This window comes from Rhinolophus sinicus, chromosome 4, assembly GCF_057876585.1.
Source record: "Rhinolophus sinicus isolate RSI-liver-muscle chromosome 4, RSI-T2T, whole genome shotgun sequence".
In the NCBI taxonomy this organism is placed as follows: Eukaryota; Metazoa; Chordata; class Mammalia; order Chiroptera; family Rhinolophidae; genus Rhinolophus; species Rhinolophus sinicus.
The window spans coordinates 28,630,210-28,652,874 of NC_142504.1; the positions used below are offsets into that span (position 1 = coordinate 28,630,210).

At 40.9% G+C, this 22,665-nt stretch overlaps 1 protein-coding gene across 9 annotated transcripts in view; it reads left to right on the forward strand.

Annotated features, from left to right (window-relative positions):
* Positions 1-1,918: 1,918 nt before the first annotated feature.
* The window catches only part of ICA1 (islet cell autoantigen 1), a 134,699-nt gene continuing 113,952 nt past the window's right edge, over positions 1,919-22,665 (forward strand). For 4 of the 9 annotated variants that reach the window (XM_019729782.3, XM_019729787.3, XM_019729786.3 and 1 more), the window contains exons 1-2: positions 2,268-2,404; positions 21,030-21,134. In XM_019729782.3, the coding sequence (XP_019585341.2) occupies positions 21,118-21,134 (17 nt within the window). In that variant the 5' untranslated portion in view covers positions 2,268-2,404; positions 21,030-21,117. Of the gene's footprint in view, positions 2,405-21,029; positions 21,135-22,665 lie in introns of all 9 variants that reach the window. The other 5 variants (XM_019729784.3, XM_074340768.2, XM_074340769.2 and 2 more) reach the window with 4 other exon arrangements.

Sequence of the window (22,665 nt, forward strand, 5' to 3'; positions counted from 1 at the left end):
TATCTTAAATTTTAGGACAACATTAATAATGATGAAAAGTCACTTCAAGCTTTATCTTAAACTCTCTGCGAGCCTGGGGAATTTCAGTTCCATGTTAACCAGAGAGTGCTTGTGTCAGATATCTGTTCACTTTTAGACATCGTTTTGGAAGCCACTTTTAGCCTCCATGATAGGTTGTTAGACTCATAGCCCAGGTTTTCACCTTGGCCTTTGGAAAAGTAAAAGGAAATCTGAGTCATTAGTTACATAAATCAGCTTTTTCACTTATTTCCTCCAGTGTTTGTGTTCCAGTTATCTGCATTTTGAGGGAATACTGTGAACACACAAACCACCTGCCTGTCTACTGGCTCTTGTGTAACAAATGTAAATATCTGCCACAAAGCAAGTCTTTGATAAATAGGGTTTCTAATACATTTTCATTTAACTAGTAAATCACCACTGGAGGAAAGGAGAACATAAAGTCAGGAAATTTTGTGATCTGTTTCTCTCTAACTGCTTTAACTAACTGATTGATACATTGAACCAACATTTATTGAGCACCTACTATGTTAGAAATAGCACCTCATTCTGTTAAAAAAAATCTCTTTTTCTTTCAAATTTCTAATAGGGTTTACACATAAGTTAATGATTCTTGGAATCACACATTTTAAAACAAAATATCTTAATTGTCCTTCTCTTGCAAGGAAGACTTCTTTTTCTTATTTTAAGGGTATCATTTTTCCCCCTGAATTTTTCCCCCTAACAAACAGGAAAATCATTTAGCTTTTGTTGTTAACAGGTCAGTCTGAATGCCTCGTATAAAAGCCAAATGCAGGAGCAATGTTTTTCTCTCTCAACATTTCTCCTGACTCTCAGCTTTTCAACAATTTGCTATTTTGTAGACCATATTCATTATTTGTTTACTCATAAGCTTGTATTAAGGACTTGATGTTTGCTCAGCACTGTACTTTGTGCCGTACTGGGACAGGCTCAAACCTATCTATGACAAACAGAATCCCCAAAGGCAGTATCCAAAGAGTAATGTCAACTTTAAAGGTTATATACATTTCTGGAGCTGTACTATATTATTACCTTTCTATTTAAATGATGACATCTTCTCCTATATATTTTTCTCTATCCATTTTAGCCAGGAACCTTTGTATCTTGAGATTAAGCTAAATCTCTTGGTTCAGACAACCCTGGATTCTAATTCTTGTTCAATATCCTATTAGCTGAATGCATTAATGGCACTCTCGGCAGTGTTTTCATCTGTAAAATGGGAATAATAATTTCATCTACAGTACTGGGTTGCTGTAAGGATTAAATCTTGCATATGCCAGGCACACAGCAAGAATCCCATTAATGTTAGCTGTGGATTTCAGGTTGGTTTGCCTCTTTAGTCAATAACCGTATTTTATTCCATCCTGTTAAATTTCTATCAGTGACTATTCAACGAACTTTTAAATAAACATATAACATAACTGGGGATGGAATCACAGCCCATAGGGATTGCTTTTCGGCATACATAATTTTGGGAAGCATCTATTCCCACCCTTTTTCTTCCCGTGATCACTGCAGGGCACTCCAAAAAACAGGGTTTGGTTCTTGCCTAATGACAAAGGATAAGAGAAGATGAAACTACTGTAAGTGTCAGTGACTTAAGTATAAAAGATATATAATGACATAGGAATTTAAAAATTATATACACATACCTACAGTTTTTTCCACATAACCTTTTTTCATTTAAGCCCAAACCTGACTTTCAGGTACAGGCCTCTGTAACTTTTCTTGACACTGAAGTCATGAAGTCTTACGGCCCTAAAACCACAGAAATCTGTAGTGAAAACAAGCAGCACGCACTACGCATGGCACAGAGGGAACCGTGGGGCTCAGCTACGGCTCCCACCTGTCGACCAGGTCATTGTGACGCAAATGCTACAGACACGTGGAACACCTGCGAGAAAGCAGGGGCGGGGTCATCCTGGGCGGCAGATCTGAGCGGAAGATACCCCAGGAGATGGGGGTCGACGAGAGACCCCAGAGGGTACAGAGAGGGAGACTCACTCCCCCCATCCTAGACCCGCCTCGAACAAAGTGAGGCCATAGCGCCCTCATTCAGAGATCCTGGGGTCCTGCAGGGAGGGTTCGCCCTCCCGGGCGTCTCGGAAGGCGAGAGGAAAGGAGAGAGTGGGGTGGCGGCGCCCCAATCGCTGGCGCCCGCTCCCCCTGGCCGCTGCGCTGCGCTGCGGCGCGCTCGGGCTCCGGGGGTAGCTATTCCGGCTGGCGGCCGCCGCTGCAGGAAGGACCGGTTCCTGCGCTTCCCCCGCCCCCTTCCCTCGCCTTCTGCTGACGTTGACGTCGGATGAAGAAGCTGGAGGGACGCTCCGACCGCGGCCGGGAGGCTCCTGGGGGCCGGGGCTCCGAGGTACCTGTCCTCCGGGGCCGGGGCTGGGGCACGCCGGGCGGGCTGCAGGCTGCTGCGGGAGAAGCCCGGCAGCCGGGGCGGATGGGGGCCCCAGCCTGGGACTGCCAATTCTGCCTTCCGCAGGCGGCGGGTGACAGGCGGGTCGCCTCCTCCTGCCACTGATCCCCTTGCGTAAACCGCTACAGCCCCTTCCCCTCCCCCGCCTGCTCCTTTGGGTCTGGGAAGGTCTGGAGGATGCGCTCGCCTGAAAGCGTACGTCAGCCCCAGGGGAGCGGGAGGGAAGCGTTCCAGACTCCGGCCCCATCCCTTGCCCCAGCTCCAGCAGCACCCCCACCCATGCCAGCCCACCCCACCCACTCTGTGCCTCGCCTCCCACCGGCTCCGGATTCAGGACCTTGAGGTCTTTGCGTCCAGGGCTGACTTGTTGACAAGTTCACCTGCCGCGGCGCTTGGTGTTTGCATTTTCTTTTAATTGCATTGCCCATCTTTGGCGGAGGTGGCAAGGAGCAGATGGGTATACACCTCTGTATAATCACTGGTGCCCGGAGACCTGAGCTTGGTCCCCAATGGGCGAGGTGTTCACTAGCTTCGGACCGACTAGAGCAAGAGTCCCTAAGCAGGCCAGGTCCCTGCAAACCCCCGCGTGCCCGTTTCCTTTGGGCGCTGCTGACTCCGCCTTTCCTGACCTGGGGCTATTGCAGCTCCTGCTTCCTCTAGAACCGAACATATCCTGTTATGTATGCCTTTGCCCATCGCGACTTCCCATTAACCTTTCCCACTGTCTTTTTACTTGGAGTGCCCCCTAGGCCCCTCAGCTTCTCTTTGGAGGTCTTAAAAGTACTGTGCTCTTTTCTTTTGCTGGTGAAAGGCATCAACTGCCTGGCTGGGGAGAGGTATCGTTTAAAAAGGGAATCAGGTTCTCTTCTGTTTAGATAGCATTAAAAATCAGCACGAGAAAATCAACTGCCTTAGTAACAGATCTGGTAGCTTTATAAAAATGATCAGCGCCAGGAAAATATATCATACGCTGGTTTGAGAATGATATTGAATATAAGAAGAAATACACATAAGGCATTGGCCATTAAGGTCCCATAAATTATGACTCAGAGCAAACATGTTCGTGTTTAAACATTTCAGTAAAGGCTGTCCAGAAAAATCTCAAATTGGTTTCTGTCGACTTTTAGTTTAGATTTTCTAAGATCTGAACTGTTCCTGGGGGTATGGAAGTGAAATAAGAAATGCTTATTCGTTTGAAATTAATGCTCCAGACTCAATTTCTTACCTTCTATTTAAAACCCACACATTCTAAACATACTTTTAAGTGGATTTTCAGGCTAGTTTTGTTTTAGAAACATTTTGTGTAGAGAATACTGTAGGGGCAAAATCAGTTTATAATCCTTAATAGTTCAAACGTCACTGTTTGGTTTTAGATGGCCATGGTATATATTTAATTGCAGGAGATGGGGCTTTCTAAATACATCTTTTTGCATTACATAGGTAAAGAGTTGTACTGTTTATGTTAAAAATAAAAGATCTTTAGAAAACAACAGTTAAGCTATTGAGTACAATTTATAATAGCGGAGAGACCTGAGGTTATAAAACTGACTGTGGATACTTCACCCATAGGTCATCAAATGCTGAATACGCTGCATGGTACCTGCCTGGGCAGTTAATTTTATAGCTGCCTTTCTCCCATTTGGTTCACTTGAGTGTCTAGCTGACTGTTTTCTCTAAGCATCGTTATTGCTATGCCTTTCTCTCCATGTCAACCCTCTGAAAAATACAGAAAATTTTGTTACTCAAAAGAAAACCTTAAATATTGCTGCATTTTCAAGGCATTTGATTCAACAGTACATTTTTTTCAGGTGCAGACAATTTTATCAAAGGCAGGGAGGTGTGGTAACTGTGAAATGACATGGCAGGGTAAACCTGTGTTGATATGAACTTTAAGGTTACAGAAACCTCATACAGGAAAAGGTAGGGAAGTTAATAGGCCACATGGACCAGGAAGTTTTCCTCTTTATTGGTTGAGCCTCCAGCAGGAAACCTGAGGCTAGGTGGCAACATTTAAGATCATTGCACTGGTCACTCCTGTCCTTCTCACTCCATCTACATTGTCAGAGTTATGGGAACCATGCACAAGTTTGTTATCTGCATGTTTTTGGCCATCGGGCAACATAGGTCACTAATTAACTATATTCCCATCCTCACCCTCTTCCAGAATCTGCCTCAGCAGAGCCTTAAATTCAAAGACTGATACAGGAGAAACTTTTTCCCTCATTTTTTCCCCAAGCTGTCCCATGTTATACCACAATCATATTGAGCACCATGGAAGGTGTGCAGAGGGCACACAAGCTTTGGATTCCAATGGAGCAGGATTGAAACTCAGAGATACAACAACTAACTAGCCACATGACATGACCTTGGGCAAGTTACTTAAGCTCTCTATATTATTTCCGTATCTATAGAGGAAAAATATCCACCACCTTGTGGGGTTGTGGTAGGATTAGAGATAATATATGTTGACCTTTAACAAATAGCCAGATGTTTTTCCAGGAAAATGGGTTGACTCAGGAAGAACGAAGAATTGCAATTTAGGATATATGGTCTAATGGTGAACCACACACAAGTGCAGAGAAACAAAGGAGAGGAACGGTCTTTTATAGACTTAGGAGCTCTTGTAAACAGAAAGTCCATTAGAGGAAACTGAAAGTTCGTATAATGTCCTCATTGGCTGACTTACAGCAGTTTCCCATTAGCTGAGCTAATCTTTTCTTCCTCCTGCTGAGGTAGTAAAGTGGTATCACTTCCTGTCAGAGATGTAGGGTACGTCTCTTCTATTGGAGTCAGTAGTGTGTGCTGAGTGACATTCTTTCTAGTTGTCGATTCCATTTTAAATTATGTTTCTATTTACTAATTTTCACCTATATAGAAAATGCTTTGCATAGTAAATAGGACTCAAGTAGTAGCAGTCATTATCTTTCACATGCTAATGTGCAACCTGTATCTGAAAAGGATGCTACTGTTTTTCCCCCGTGATAGGGAAGGTGTTCCAATTTGGTTTTGAGTAGGTCAAGTGATTTTGTACCAATACTGATAGTTTGGGCTTTTGGGAATACTTCCTGAAGTTGGAGGATGCAGTCTGTGGTCCAGGAACGAAGCAAAGCTAATTTGTTCTAGCGGGGATGAATCTTCCAAACCTCTGCCATGCAGATGTGATCCATAGACCAGCAACAGTGGCTTTCCCTGGGATCTTGTTAGACTTACAGAATCTCAACTTGCTTTCACCCACCAGGCCCACTGAATCTGAGTCATTCATCAAATCTACATGTTAACAAGATCTCCAAGAGATTCACATGTACATTAAAGTTTGAGAAGCATTGTTCTAACCCAGTATTTATCAAACTTTTCTGTCCACTAGAATCATTTGGGGGCTTGTTAAATGTGGATTCCCAGCCTGGTTTCTCCCATCTCCTGTTAACACCTCCAGTGGCTCTGATGTCTGCTCTTTGAGAAACACTACACCAAACTTTTTCCAGCATAGTGCTCTAAGATGGGCCTATGCCCTCTTCCTTAACAAACCTGCACATTCAACCCCCTTTGAGATACCAAAAGTAGGTATTATAATCCCTACCTATGTGATCAAATTCAGACTGTAGGCTTGTGATGCCCGGGATAATGCCTGTGGTCGAACGGCCTTGAACGTCTGTAAGTCCAAGATGACCATTCTTTCACTACGCTAGATGCTGAATATATGCACTGTGTGTGTGTGTGTGTGTGTGTGTGTGTAATTTCAAATATTAATGAATCTCTTCAGGGCAGGGATGACTGTACATAATACGGCATTTTATACATGCTTTTACAACAAAACCTTCCTTGTATATGACTGTCAACCAGTTACTTAAGAGAACTGATTTTGAACTTCATCCATAACATGAGAATGATGTCTGCTTGTCAGTGTTGTCAGGATAAGCATAATGTTCATGAAACATGAATCTCAGTGACAGAGAAGTGATAGTTCCTCAACTAATGGTAACTACTTGTCCCAATGTAACCCTACTGAGAGAGAACGAGTTCATGGAAAGCTGAGAAAGTGGCATTGCTCATGATGAGAAGACTGTCCTGCTAAGTCAGATGACATCAATCACCAGGCCTTTGACCAACTCAGAGAAGTGGGGTCACTACTCAGTACTGAGCAAGCATATGTTGTGTCTGTGCCATGTGCCATGCTCTGGGCTAGTACTGGGAATCCCAAGACAAGACCCAGACCCTACCTGCTCTGGGGGAGCCTACAGCCTAGTACGGGAGACAGAGGAGTCAGCTGACAAGTACATTTCAGCAAAAATAGGGAGGCACCCCACCCAAGTGGGAGAGAGAGCAGAGAAAACCTGAGAAGATTCATGGGGGAGGTGGCCCTTGAGCTTTATCTTTAAGGTTCAGTAGGAATTTGGCAGAGTTGGGAATGGAAAAAGTCCCCCCCCCCCAAAGTATCCAGGAGTACAAAGAGAGAGAATACGGGTGGGAGAACACAGGGAGAGAATACTGGTAAATAGTCCTTATGTCTGGACCCCAATGTGCATGTGTATCCCTTATTAGCTGAGAGACCTTGGGCAAGTTTGATCACCTGTGAATTGGGAAGATTAAATATGTGATTTCAGTTATGTGCTGGATAGTCGTGGTGGTGGACATCTTAGTGGAAAATAGGGGACTGATATTAAAAGTCATTAAAACTAGAGAAAACTCAAGAGGTCTATTTTATAGTACATTTAACAGAAAATACATGAAGTTAAGAGAGGATGACTGAAAAAAGACAACTGAATGCAATATAGTACTGTGGGGAGAGAAACAGGAGGTATATGTGTTCAGTGATGGGCCACTGATTATATAGGTAATGGTGTACCCCGAGAGTCTAGATTTGAAAGTGGAAAGATCCTCTCATTCTAGGTCTGAGAGTTTTTGTACAAGGAGTGACTAGAAAGTATTGCAGCCGCTTTCCCAGAGCAAACATTAAAATCTCTTCCATTACTTACCATCATCACAACGTCTCACACCCTCTTCTTTGTTCCCAGAATAGAGCATGTACAGCGGTGTTTGAAACCTAATGGTACTGAGGGGAAATCTAGCCTTCTCTGTAAGTTTCAGGGGTAGTACATCCTAAGCCAGAGACCAAGGAGCTAATTGCGATAAATGCTCCCCCTCTCCTTATTTATAGGAACCCTGATAGCCACCAGGAGTCCATCAGCAGTTTTTGCTGTGTACGAGCACCATAGTGGTAATGGATTTGGGACTAATGCAGGGTCTGAGCCTGATTAGGAGAGACTGGTTTTATAGAAACGGAGCCCATTATCTAATCTCTCATCCAGATGTAGAGAGGAGTGTTTCAAAACGGGAGCTCAAAAGTCAAAAGCCAACCTGAATTTATTAGTTGTTTACTAGGAGCAAACTACTTCACCTGTCTAAGCTTTTTTTTTTTCTCACAGGCAAAAGGAGGTGGTATCCCCTTCGTGGTAGTGGTGGGGAGATGAGATAGCGGGGTTAAGAGCTTCATACATGTGAAGTGGTCAGTAAATGGCAGCACATAGTTATTGCCCTTTGTCCAGCATATCAGTATATACTGAAGGCCAGCTGTGTTTCAGGTATTGTGCTTGGTATGAGGAGGCAAAGATGAAGCAGTTAGATCCCTGCCCTCAAGGGACTTGCAGTCTCCTGCAGGAGATGAGATGTAATTAGCTCATTGCAGGAGAGTAATGAGAGTGCAAGGAACCACCAGCATGGGGCAGTTAATTCTTCAGTGGGGAGGACAGGAGTGGGAGGCCCCTGAGGGGTGGCCGGGTGGATGGTGGGTTGGGGCACGTTTCACTGAGGAGGTGACATTGGAGGAGACTCTTGAAGTAAGGTGTAAGTTGGCCAATTGGATAAAGGAGGAGAGGGCATTTCAAGTGGAAGGAAACTTTGCAAAGCCTTGAAGAGGCATAGTGTATTTGAGGAACGTTCTAGCATTCTAAAAGGACCAGAAGGAATAGTTCTGTGTGAGGTATAATAGAACTTTTGGGAAAGGGGGCCAGAATATGAAAGGGCTTGGGTTTTGTGCTAAGAAGTTTGGAATTTTCTCTGGTAGGAGGGTGGTATGATTAGATTTTCATATTATAGTAATAGTTCAAACCGTGGTGTAAAAGATGGGAGTGGGCAGATACCAGAGGAATGTTGCCTCTGAAGACCTTGACTAAGTCCTGGCTGTGAATATAGAAAGGAAAAGATGTAGTTAAGAGCTAAGTTTTGATGTACTGTGTTTAAGTGCCTCTGGGACATCCACGTGAAGATACAGTAGGGAGATAGAAATTTAGAAATTTGAACACCCCTTCAGACCACCAGGTCCACATTTACATCTCTGTACTGTATGTAATCTCCCGAGAGGTATTTAATTTTGGAAATCATTGACATGCAGGTGTTGTGGAAGCCATGGAAGTGGATTCAATCGCCCATTGAACAAGGAAAGTGTAATAGAAGACAACCAAAGTTGGAACCCTCTCAATCACTCGTATTTGAGAGGTGGGCACAGGGAAAGGAAGAGGCGCTAACGAAGAACATTAGAAAGATACAAAAGTACAGAGAGTGTCTCCGGAGAAATTAAGGAAGGGGAGGGAGCTCAGTCAAAAGTCAAGTGAAATGAGGACTTGAGCTGGGCTCATACTGAGAAACTTTATCTGGTGTTGTGGAGAAAGGAACCAGACTGTCTGTGTAGGCTTAGAACTCCGGGAAGAGAAGGAAAAGGATGATAACTGGAGTAATAAAGAGGATGAAGAATAAGGGTTGAGGACAGAAAGGGAGGTTGATTAACTGGAAAGAGGGGATAATAGATCGACTAAAGTGGGAAGGGGCAAGGGGGTGAGACCCATCCCTTCTGGAGAGAAAGTAAACAGAGGAGGAGCCCAGGACCATCCAAGGGCCATGGTTCCCCACAGTGCATGAGGAGGGAGACTGGTCATCGTCACCCTATGGAGTTTTCTTTCACCTGCTGCTCCTTGAAGGCCAGGAGTTGAGTGTCCTTGTAGCTAATGCCTTTTCCTTGGTGTTGCCATAGGCAGCATGGGCGTCCTTGTGAAATAGATAAAGTGCACCGGTACCAAACCACTCCGCCCTTTCTGCTTCTGGCTTCTCTCCTCTCTTCTGACCCGGAGTTCTGTGCCTTTGGGCTGCTTCCTGCTTATTCTACCTGCCCTGCCAAGTATATGTCCAAAGACCCTGTCTTTCCTGATCCCCATCAAAAGAACCAGTCTTGTGGCTTATTCACTCCAAGCATTGCTGCTATTTAATCCCGTAAGGTTCTTAAAAAGTAGAGAGAACTTGGAAAAGGGATCTTATATTAGTTCTCAAGTACAGCCAACTAGATGACCCAGCACAGGCAAGGTGGCTCTGTCGGTTGGTACATGAAAATTGTCGTACAGGGTGGCATGCAGGGTCTCTGCTCCCGCTCCCTGCACCAGAACACAGGTGTCATGAGGGGCGGCCTGCGGGGTCTCAGCTCCCGCTCCCCACATAAGAACACAGGATGTGGCCAGGCCCAAAAGGAACACCCACGGAGCCATAGGTAGGGGAGTCATACCACTATATTCTCGCTGGCGGCTGGGTTGGAGACACAGGAAACAGGAGCCACATGATCCGCAACCTGCCGTCGACTTCTCTGCAATCTGCAACCCACACTCCGCCACACCACGCGCTTGCCAGCCACCATCTTCTTGGTAGCCCCCATTTTCCGCTAGCGTAGCCAAGGCAGTTATATTAGTGGCTAATGGCTCACTGGTTACAGCTGACGGCCAACTAGCCACAGCTGATGGCCATCCAATCACAGTTGATGGCCATTTACTACCTGAGCCAGCACCAGTCTATGTGAGGCCGAGAGCCTGGAAACTACTTTCTGGGGCTCTGCCCCCACACTCCACCCCTACAAAAATACAGAGCTTTCTCTTGCTGTCTGCTCCCCTTTGCTGCTGATTCTTATTTTAAGGTCCTCTTTTTGATTCTCCCTCTCCTTCCTGGACTGCCTTCATCCCATGTTCTTAAACCAGCCCAAACTCAAACATGTTCTAGTGGCCACAACTTTATCAAGACAGTACTTGAATACATGCCGTTTCCAGAAAAAGGAGCTGTCGTGCAGGGAGACCCTGCCCGCTGCGCCATTTGTCATGCGGGGAGGCATGCGGGGCCTCTGCTCCTGCTCCCCACATAAGAACGCAGGATATGGTGAGGCCAAAAAGGAACACCCACGGAGCCATAATTAGGGGAGTCATACCACTATATTCTCTCTGACGGCATCCTCCTCTCTGCAATCCGCTCTTGTCAGCTCAGCCACCATCTTCTTGCTAGCCCCCATCTTTTTTTCTCTTTCTGCTAGCGTAGCCACAGCAGTTACATTAGTGGCCAATGGCTCACTGGTTACGCTGATGGCCAACTAGCCACAGCTGATGGCCATCCAATCACAGTTGATGGCCATTTACTACCTGAGCCAATACCTTTCTATGTGAGGCCGAGAGCCTGGAAACTACTTTCTGGGGCTCTGTCCCCACAGGAGCTGTGGTGGTTTGTTTACAGGACCTGTGCATAGTATAGACATTTTATAAACCACATATGGGTGTCTGTGTGTTTCAGTAATTTAAGACTAATAAAAAAGGTTTACTCTGTGCCCTGGGGAATTTTCTTCTGTCCTGGGCCTCAGTTCCCTCCTCTATGAAAAGAGATTGGATTAAATGATCTATAAATTCCCTTAGCTCTGAGTGATCCTGTAGAGACATAAGAACTTACTTGATCATCTCTTTAAGATGCTTTATTATGAATTTAACATTAAAGAAAAAGAATCTTGTAAATATTAGTGTCTCCCTAATTATTCTGATTGCTGACATTATGCTAATGTGTAATTTCATACAGTTGTGGTTGCTATATTCTTTTTCTTCTGTTGCACCTGTAATAATATTAACCATTCATTTATTTCTATATATTTGTATATAAATTATATATACTAATTACATTTATAAATATATGTATACATTTTATATTTATAGGTATATATACATATGTGTATATATATAAAGACAGAGATTGCTATCTTTTCACTTTTAATGGTCTTATAGTTCATCCACTTCTCACTCACATGAATCTGATTTGGAACAAATAGTACATTTTGTATGTAGATTTGCACCTTTTTAAAACAACCTATGAATATATGGAGTGCAACCATTTTCTAAAGGATTATATATGTTTATACACACACACATATATAGTCTTTGTATACATACATATATGTATATATTTGAGATTTTATTTTTATAACATTTCTGACAATAATTATCAGGGATTCTGGGGAGAATTAACTGTTTAAAGGTATTTGCATCTGTGCAGAATACTCATGACCTAAGTTACGGAATTAATTTTTAGCTCTTTGCTGATTTGCTTAATGCCATAGGCCAAGGCTGTCCAATTAAAAAAAATGACAGCCACATGTGTAATTTAAAATGTTCTAGTATGCACATTTAAAAAACTTAAAAGAAACAGGTGAAATTAGATAATACATTTAATCCAATATATTCAAAATATTATTCCAAAATAAAATATGTATATAATATATAAATAAATATAAAATATAATTAAATATAAAATACAATATGTAAATATAATACAAAATACAATGATGTAAAATTTAAATATATACAAATGCATCAACAGAAAATACGTGTAATGTTTATCAACATAAATAAATATAAATGAGATATTTTACCTTTTTGGGAGGGTACTAAATTTTCAAAATCCAGTGTATGTATGTTTTACATTTAAAGCATATCTGAATTCAGACGAGCCATATTTTAAAGGCTCAGTAGCTGCATGTGGTTAGTAGCTGCTGTTTTGCACAACACAATCTTAGATGAGCAAGTTAACTTATCTCAGATTATTCTTTCATAAAAAAAAAAATTTTAAGTTGGTGTCATTCTTTAGCATAATATTTATAAGAGCCTTCCAGATTTTATAATTGGATAATTGGTTCTCAAACATAAAATGCAGTTTTGAAATATAAATTAAGGAAAACATTTGTTCTGTGCTGGCAGTTGAAGGATGTGATATTTCTTTACAGAAGTTGATTGAGACCTTTGTCTGACTAGGGTGTTCCTTCGTTAGTCACCTTTTGAGATTATTAAGCTTTTACAGAAAAAGCCACCAAAAGGACTAGAGATTAAACTCCGTGTGCTAAATCCTAATTGACATTTGAAATTTACATAAACCAGCCTAAATAAAGTCAAAGGTGAATATAATTTACACAACAGGTTGTTTTAAATTAACCTTGTCTTTAGCAAAAACAACCTGTGTGTTCTTTTTCTGTTTCCAGTCTTCTAATCCATTTTCATATCATTTACTGCTGTAGTTCTTGGAGGTTTGTTGTTTTCACATGCCAGCGTCTTTGTTATTGTTGCCATGATTTTTGTTGTAGCACAAAATTCACTCTTGAGCATCCTGTGTCAGTAAGGCTTTAAGTAAGAGAAAGACGGGCGAGACCTAGATCATGCCCCTTGTGAGCAATTTGAGTTGGATGCTTCATTTTGTTTTTAGTTTGCTTTTTGGGGACATAACATTTTAACCAATACAAATGTTAAGGATGAAAGCCTTTTTGAGAATATCTTGGAATTTCTTTTTAGTTGCCTAGAATATGATATGCTATATTTGGTATTTGCGAAACACCTCTTAGAATAGAGGAATCAACTGCAGAGAGCACCAGTGCAATTAGTGTTTCAATCCCAGCATTCCTCCTTGTGAATTTGATCTTTAACCTGATTTTGGACAAGTTTTCTCCATTTTTAGAACCCCAATGTCCACATCTTTAAAATAGATGTGTACGTTATCTCTAAACTTTCTCTTATATATAAATGTCTCTACAAGTAATTAAAATTAGCTTTATAGTATTTGTGACTGAGTGCATCCTAGGTGTCACCAAGCCTACAGATAAGCAAAGTGAGGCCAAATAAGTGAAGTGACTTGGAGGAAGCAAAAGACTGTGGCATGGTAATGGGCTTACAGGTGTTTATTTTATATTGAGCAGCATATTGGGAGACAAGTTATATTGTCATTAAAAAAAATTTACTTTAGGAGTGTGATTTTAATAGGTTTAGAGAGTCATTAGGTTTAATTAATGCCTGAGCTCTTTCAAAATGTGAATGAAATGATCATTTAAAACTGTCCTAAGACCCCAATTCATTAACAGAAAATTCAAATTTTAACAGTGACTTACTGTAGGGTTTAAATAAAAACTTGCCCATCTTCTAGCTGCCTTGAATAAGGTTAGAATTCTGTTTTCCCCTTGTAAGATTTGCTGACTCACAAAATTAAAGCATGACTCACAAAATTAAAGCATCAACATGTTTCGCTTTTACTTGTGAATTTATGAAATGTCAAAAATCATTTGCAGAAGACACAAAACTCAATTAGAAACAGAATCCATTATGGAATGCTCAAATAATCCTAACCTTAACAAAATCTGTGCTGAGAGAGAGTAGTAAAAAGACCCATAAAAGCTAGTCAAATTACATTGCTTTAATTAATGTTTAGCTTTTGAAATAATGAAAGATGATTCAACTTCCCACCCTCCGTAGGGATCTCTCTTTTTCAGCTGTGTGAACAGGATCTGATGAATCAAGATTTTAAAAATAATAATAAATATAGTTAATTATGCCTGGAGGACTGTTTCAATTTTTTCCCCGTTTCTGCTGAAACCGTTTTAATACTTAAATACTTACCCTTCATGGGAAATTATAAAAATCATTACTGACATAAGAGAAAGTCACTAGAGATAAACCTCTGGGAAAAAAAGATGAAAAATACTTTGAGCAAAAGAAGTGCACAAACATTTTTTAACTCGGTACCTAGAACCTCTGACACATTTATATTTCTTCCTTTCAGTAGGTGAGCCATCGGGAGCCTTGCATCGAAACCATGGCTCTGGAGCTAAATGGCTTTGTTCTCTCAGGCCTGTTAGTGACCTCTCTTGATCATAGGTCCCCATTTTAAAAGGCAAGGGCTTCATTTGATTGTGTCTCAACTTCCTCTAGGCTCTAAATTATATGACTTACATTAGTTCTGAGACTGCACCAGAGAAATAAACAGAAAGACAAAACCAAATATTGAAACTGGTAATATTTCTAGATAAAGTGAATCTCTGAAATTGCGGGAATATGGAACTCGCAGAAAATTCTATAAATTAGTATGCAATTGGAAGCTAAATCTAAGAGACATGCCACAGGCTTCCAACAACATTTGTTATGGATAGTCAAAGACGAACTCTCTAGACAGGGCGTAGAAGGTGCTCACTAAATGTGAATAAACACCATTGAGTGTCTGTGCTGCAGTGGCTACAGAATATACAGTAGTACCGCTGTTTTCGAATGCCTCCGTTGACGAACATTTCGGTGTACGAACGCCGTAAATGCTTCGGTTTTCGAACACGCCTAGGAAGTTGAACGTGTCACACGGCTTCCGCTGAGTGCAAGATCCTGAGACCTACCTGTCAGCTGTTTTCCAACGTTTCAGAACTTGAACGGCCTTCAGGAATGGATTATGTTCGAAAACCGAGGTTCCACTGTATCTAATGCTGAAAGTGACAAAAGATGGCCTCAGAGATTGACCCCTGTGTCTCCCCTATCACATCATCTTTAAGTTATAGGAATGCACAGCTGCTTAGAATTGGTTGCATACACACACCGTGCAGTGAGTTCTACTGCATGTTCTTTGCTTTCCCTCTGCCTGGAATAATACCATCGCCACCACTGCGCCACACCCCCGCAGATATACACACAAACTCTTAACCTTCACATGGCCAGCTACTACTGATTCTTAGGAACTCAGCCCAAAGGCCATGCAGGAAGCCAACCCTGTGTCCTCTCCTCTCTGTTCCTCTAGCCCTGCCTGGGCGCCTTCCTCTGTCATGGCACACGTCCCACATCACAGACAACACTTAGCATCCCTTGACTTCCGATTCTCCTTTTCAATTGTACACAAATAGCCCCAAAAGTCTGGGACATGTAGTGATATGTCATTTTACTGAGGTCTAATTTTAAGAAATTATTCTGTGTTTCATCAGTTTAAGAAACCATTGCTCATAAGATCTTTTACCATTTTATGTTCCATGAAGAAAGAAAAATGACTGCCGAACAGTTGACAAGGTATCAGTGGTAGGACTCATCCCGGCTTCGGGGATGTTGGAATGTGAACAAATTTGTGTCGCATTCAGTTGACATGTGGTGCCATGAAGGTGGTGTTTGGGAATGAATGATTTTACTATGGGATGATTCAAACATCATTTTGCACTCACATCACTGTAAGACTGTTCTGTTCTCTTAAAAAGTGTGCTTCATAGGGAGGAAAAAATGGCCCACTTCCCAAAGAAGGCTAAATGCTGGTGTGCACAACAGAACTGGAGAGCTCTAAAACAGTGACAATTTTAAGTTAGAAAATAGAAATTTTGAATAAATTAGAGAGGAAAATGACAGATTTTGGCAGTGGCTCAGATCTGCAGTTCAAGAGAATTTACCATATGTTCAGTACAGATACAGGAAAAAAGGATTCTGCTCTCGGTTTCAGCTGGTACTCCAACTAATAGAAAAACTGCTCACTGACGGAAGAGAAAAATCTGCCGCTAAGGTTGGGAAGGTGATAAATTTGAGACATGAAACTGCGCAAGAAACAGGACACACACTTAGACGTGATTCAAGAGGAAGCTCATTGAAATATTTTTGTGGGTTGAGAATGGTGATATGATGAACTGTAACTACTGATCTCCCCTTTATTCTGAGTAAGGGTGGGTTCAAGAATTTTGGATTCTTTGCACGATCTAAATTAATCGCAAGTGCTATCAGCTAACTCAGTGAGCTCATAGACAAGGGTTCTGGGCTAGAACAAATGTTCAATGCTGCCGAAGGCAGCCTATACAGAAGGAATATACTTTCTCATGTTCTGCCTCCAAGCAGAAGAATCCAGCATCAGGGTTTAAGGAGCCGAAGACAGAATGACTTCTCTTCCTTGTAGCAATGCATCAGATTTTGTTTAAACTGGGCTTGCTTTAGCATTCTGTGAACCTCACAGTGTTGGAAAATATATTTGGCGGGTATTTAGAAAAACTTTTGCTTATGTATCGGCCATCCGGTGTGTTTGAAATGACTTTTCAATGGCTATAGGAAATAAAAACAAGTGGAACAATTGTAACCTGTCCACATGGGTGGATAAAACTGCAGAGTCAACACAGCAAGCATGTAAGAAAAGCATAGAGGGAAAATGAGCATAATTATTGCACAGAACCCAGGGAAGTACAATATCTGAACAAAAGTATCCCTGCTCCCTGTTCTCCCAGTTCTCCCCACAGGGCAGGATGGTCTGTCAGCCACGCGTGGCTGAGAACAGGTGTGGTTTTAATGGCCTTGGAGCAGGAGGTGAGCATATTGCAACCCTACCAAGGTGCAGCCTAGAAAAGGCTAAAAGGATTAGGCTGGTAGTCTTAATGTCACAGAGATTAGGCTGGTAGTCTTCATGAAGCAGAGGTGCTAACCTCTGCAGCAGCCCCACCTGTGAGCAGGGAGACATCTTTCCGCCTTATTTCTTGTCTTAGACACGGAGTCTGCTCCTCACTAACTCACCCCCACCCACTCTCAGGATTGTTCCATCAAAATTAGGAACTTGATTTTTATTGATCTGTTCAGTTTTGTGCCCCTACTTATTTGAGTAGGTCTTAATTACTACTGGCGCATCTGTTTTGTCTTCCTTGGGGAGACAGTTTAGTGAAACACAAACATTCACGTGGCCAAGTTCTGTTGAACTTAACAATGTTGGTGCTTTTGTTTTTTTCTTATCATGGCCCTCAGAGTCCATAAGCAACCCGATACTTGTTCTTCTTGGCTTGTCTCCCAAGGTAAGGCCGCCACAAACAGAACTTTAGGAAGTTGTCTCTGTACCATTAAAATGCTTGAGGTATGATACCATTCATTTTGGGCTTCTTTCATAAGTACCTTGTAGCAGAAGTGGAGAAATAATTTCCTTTACATAAACGTGAGTTGAAATATTAATCATAGACTTTATTGTATTTTACAGAGGAAATGATATTCTTACAGCAGAACTTACAAATTTGGGGATGCATGAAGTACTTTTTATATGTCCCTTGCAAATTCAAGAGTCTCTGGGGCCTGGAAATTATGTTTACATGTCTGTCTTTCTTGTTCAACTCGTGCTGTGCAATCCTGTAGCCGCTAACCGCACGTGGCCACTGAGCACGTAATGTGCCTCATCTCAGCTGCTCTGTGCTGTTAAGTGTAAAGTATACACCTGGTTTCAGACTTGGTACAAAAACACAAATGCAAAATATATCGTTAGTAATTTTTTATTGATTACATGTTGAAATAAGATTTTAGATATATTGGGTTAATAAAATATATGATTTAAAAAATGTTTACAGTTTCTTTTTACTCTTTTAAACATGGCTATTATATCATTGAAAATTTCATAGGTAGTTCATAGTATATCCGTTGGACAGAGCTGATCTAGACTGTAAGTTCTTTGTGGCTAGAGATACTGTGTGGCACCTATTAATTAGATGCTCAATGCACATTTGCTAAACCACACTGTGTAATTGAAAGGAATGAATGGATGAGGATTGTAACGAGTTTTTAAAGTGTTGATTTTGACACTGTGGGTTTACGAAGTGACAGAGCAAGATGAGATGGATTTGAGATGGACAGAGCAAGATAAGATTTAAACAAATCTTAAAATGTTTATTAACTGTCCCTGGTGTATGGGGCTAGAACATACCTTAAAGGAAATGCAAGCCATGGTTGCAGCTGCCTTCTCATGAGACGTTCAGATATGCCCTGTAGAGATGACCTGATTTTGCCACCCATGATCCCTTTAGTCAGATGCTATAATTCAGCAGTTTAGTCAAGAAAGATGCGTTTCTAGAAAGAGTTTTTCCTGTGTGCCATTTAGCTGCGGTGCTCAGACTTTAATGTGCTTAAGAATCACTTGCAAAGCCTGTTACCAATGCAGATTCCCAGACACACTTCCTGAAATTCTAGTTCATTCCGCAGGTAAGGGATGGGGCCCAAGAATCTGCATGTGAACAGCCCAGAAAACAGCAGTGCACATGGCCTGTAGACAGTACCTTGAGGAAACTGCCATATGGCATCATTACTTGGGAGTAGCCTGGAAGTCCAGGGAGAAGGGACAGTTTGCTCGGTGATATTATCTGTTACACTACAAAGAACTTAAATTGTTAAATATTTCAATAAGCAACAATTAATTTTAAAAGTTGTAGCAAATGAAATAATCAACAGTGAGAAGGCAACTTAATGGGAGACAGTATTTGCAAACCAGATATCAGATAAAAGGGTCGATATCCAGAATATCGAGAATTCCTACAATGCAATAACAAAAAAAATTACCCAATTGAAAAATAGGCAAGAACTTGAATAGATATTTCTCCAAAGAAGACATACATATGGCCAATAAGCCTATGAAAAAATGCTCAACTTCACTAATGACCGAGGAAATACAAGTCAAAACCACAATGAGATATCACCCTGTACTCATTAGGATGGCTGCTGTCAAAATAAACAAACAAACAAACAAAAATAACAAGTGTTGACAAAGATGTGGAGAAATTGGAATCCTTGAAGGCACTGTTGGTGGGCTTGTAAAATGGTGCAGTTGCTGTGGGAAAAGTATGGCGGTTCCTCAAAAAATTTAGAACTACCATATGATCTAGCAATCGCACTTCTGGGTATGCATCCAAAAAAATTTAAAACAGGGTATGGAAGAGATATCTGCACCCCCATGTTCATTGCAGCGGTATTCACAATCACAATAGCCAAGATGTGGAAGCAATCTCAGTGTCAATCAATGGATGAATGGATAAAGAAATTGTGCTATATCCATACAATGGAATATTATTCAGCCTTAAAAAACCTGTTGTATGTTACAACATGGGTGAGCCTTGAGGACATTGTGCTAAGTGAAATAAGCCAATCATAAAAAGACAAATACTACATGATTCCACTTACGTGGAGTCTCTAGGATAGTCAAGCTCATAGAAAGAGAAAGTAGAGTGGTGGTTGCCAGGGGAGGGGGGAGAAGGAAATCAGCAGTTGTTTAGTGGCTGTAAAGTTACAGTCACGCAAGATGAAAAAGTTCTGGAGATCTGTTGTACAACAATCTGCATATAATTAACAATACTGTGTACTTAAAAATTGTTAAGAGAATAAATTTATTTTTTTACTGCAATAAAAATTTAATCAGAAAATACTATCCTAATAGTTACTGGTGAAATTGAACTCAAGGCAAGAGTATAATAACTTCATTTCCTTGAACAGTATCTTTTCATGAGAAATAGTGTTGGAAGCTTTGAGCTAAATGTGTACTTGCTGTGAAGCTGTGTGGATGCATCATGGCCTCTACACAATTTACTGAGTAGAGGGCAAAGCTTACTCATCATGAATGTCATTCCCAAAGCAGCTTGTCCGAAAACCTGGATGCCCTCCAGGGGGAAGAGGAATGCTTATCATGGGATGCTGTCATTCCAGCAGCGTTAGGACACTCTAAGAAAATGTCCTCCTCCTCTCCCCTGAAGCCGGAATTTCAACACCTCAGTTTAGTTCTCTTGAAGCATCTTAAAAAAAATTTTGGAAACTCTAATTATTTAAGGGGTACTAGTTGCCAGGACCCTTTCTGAGGCAGAGGGAGAACAATTGCATTGATGTTGGAGTAGTCAGAGCATTCATCCACGGAGCATTCACTCTGGCAGCCAGCAGTCTGTGTCTGGTCAGAGTCCCTTTAGGTAGTGAGCTCACCGTTCTTTCCTTAACTGGTAGGTAAGTGTGGCTGGGTTGGTTGACCAGTTTCCAGGAGTGGGGCAAATGAAGTGAGGGGAAAAGGTATCAAGTGACTTCCATATTTACTAATGAGATGAAAATACAATGTTAGGCTGGGAAAAACTGAGTCACGTTTTCCTCCTTTGTACCCTTCTTGGTATCTCATTCTAGCCTAGCAACACTTTGTGTGTGTGCATGTTTTCTTTTTTACAGTGGGCTATTTTGTGTTTTAGAAACACTGATTATGAAATATTTCAAATCTGTAAAGAGATGTGCAGATGCAATATACTCACCCCATAGCTTAATAAAGAGAACACTAGGGGTACAATTAAGTCTGTGTGTACCCTCTTAAATAATCCCACACACACACACACTGCAGTGGTAACTGCTGTCTGGAATTTAGTGTTCATCATTTCTAAGGAATTCTTTATACCTTCACTCTATAATATTTCTGTACTTCAATAGTACATAGTATTGCTTTGCATGGTATGGTCTCGTATTTTAGGCAGTCTTCCATATACTTCCTTTTTAATTCAATCTGCTTTTTTACTTCTTAAACTTCATTTGAGATATTTCTTCCAGTGTTACTTAAACTATTTTTGACACCAGTGCACAGTGTTATTGTGTAATAGTGTTTGGCCCCTAAAATACAACTAGAAATGGCTTAGGTTGAAATTTTTACATGTCAAGTTAACACATAATTGTATATAGTGTAACTGTTAAACATATTTGTTTTATTTCAGGTTATAATATAACTTATCCTCTCATGCTTTTTCCCTGCCCCTTCTCCCCAAATCATCAACAGTAGAAAAAGAAGAAGAAGAAGAAAACATGTCAGGACACAAATGGTAAGTAATTTGTACTCTTTTGTGAATTGCGAGAAGCTAATAAAAGAGGAAAACACATAGTATATGCTCAATAAATGTCTATTGAATAGAAAAATCAAGAGTCACTTTAGTCTTTTGGTCCCGATCCAATGTTGAGTATAGTCAAATTCAATATCTCTATTATGTTGAATAATATGGAAACCAAGTAACCAAACATATTGTTAAGTTCTTATCTAATGAGTATTTTATAAGAAATTTATTTGCATGCAGCTTTTCTCTTGAGCATCTAATGTTGGCTTTTCATCACCATTTCTTCAAATATAATGAATTGATACTTTTTTATCACTAGCTTACTTACAACTTCTAATATTAGGGTTATAAAAGAGTTTTATGTAGAGAAGCTATAAAACAATGAACGAGCACAACTCAGAATCATTAATTTATAGTCATGACTTCAACCTTCATGACCACTCAGGAGCCAATCATTGTTGGAAGTAAATGATGATGAATAAAATAGATGTGGTAATCATATGGCAGTGTTAGTGCTGACATTGATGTGCCCATAACACATCTAAGCAGCACGGTTAGCGTCTCATAAATTCCAGTGTTTCTGAACCTCTTTGAACCCTTGACCTACCAGGCGAATAGATCTTTGTCATGTTTTACCTCCTTTAATTTGTATCATGAAAAAATGGGGTGCATATTTTCATTTTTCAAATGCACAATTAATTATTACAAACAATATACTTTTTAATCCCTCCTCTCTCAGTAGAGACGCAATCAGTCCAACTCCTCTGTAATATAGAGTGTCAAACTTCAAAAGAACTTTTGCATCTCTTAACATATCATGAGTTTTAAAAGGTAGCTATTAAAAGGCTAAGGGACGTAGTTTCCCTGAGTATCCCATTGGACAGCTTTCTAAGAGTGGTCAGACTGTTTTTTAAATTGTTCCATCTTGCCTCATTAAGGCAAGGGGATGGTTCCATCATATAGTGGCAGCAAGCTTGGGGAAATAAATAGTCACTCATGTAAGAGAGACTGGAGAGCCCCAAGTGTGCCCTTCCCCACAGTCTTTCTCCTCCTTACTCTGCCATTTCATTGCTTGCTGCTGAAATGCAAGGGCTACAGAAACCATTGAAATGAACATTGGACTGGGATCCAGGCCTGGATTTTAATCCTGTGTGGCTTTAGACAAGATTGTTAACTTTTTAAAACCTAAGATTCCTCATATGTTAAATGACAGGGTGGTTACTGGATCACTAAAGTCCCTTTTGTTTTTTTCAAAACGGAATTTTTGTTCTGTTAATCCATGACCATTGACGAAAAAATATACAATACAAAGAAGTAGACCCAATTCCCCATTCTTGAAAATTCCATCCCCCCCCCCCCCCCCCCCCCCGGAAATAACCACAGTTTTGGTGGACATATCCTTCCATCTTTTAATGACATGCTCTCCGGACAGATTATCTTTTACATTAAAGTTTTATATATTTTCATCTTATTTTCTCTGATGTAAGCTCATTATAAAACTTTTAACTATTAATAGTACAGA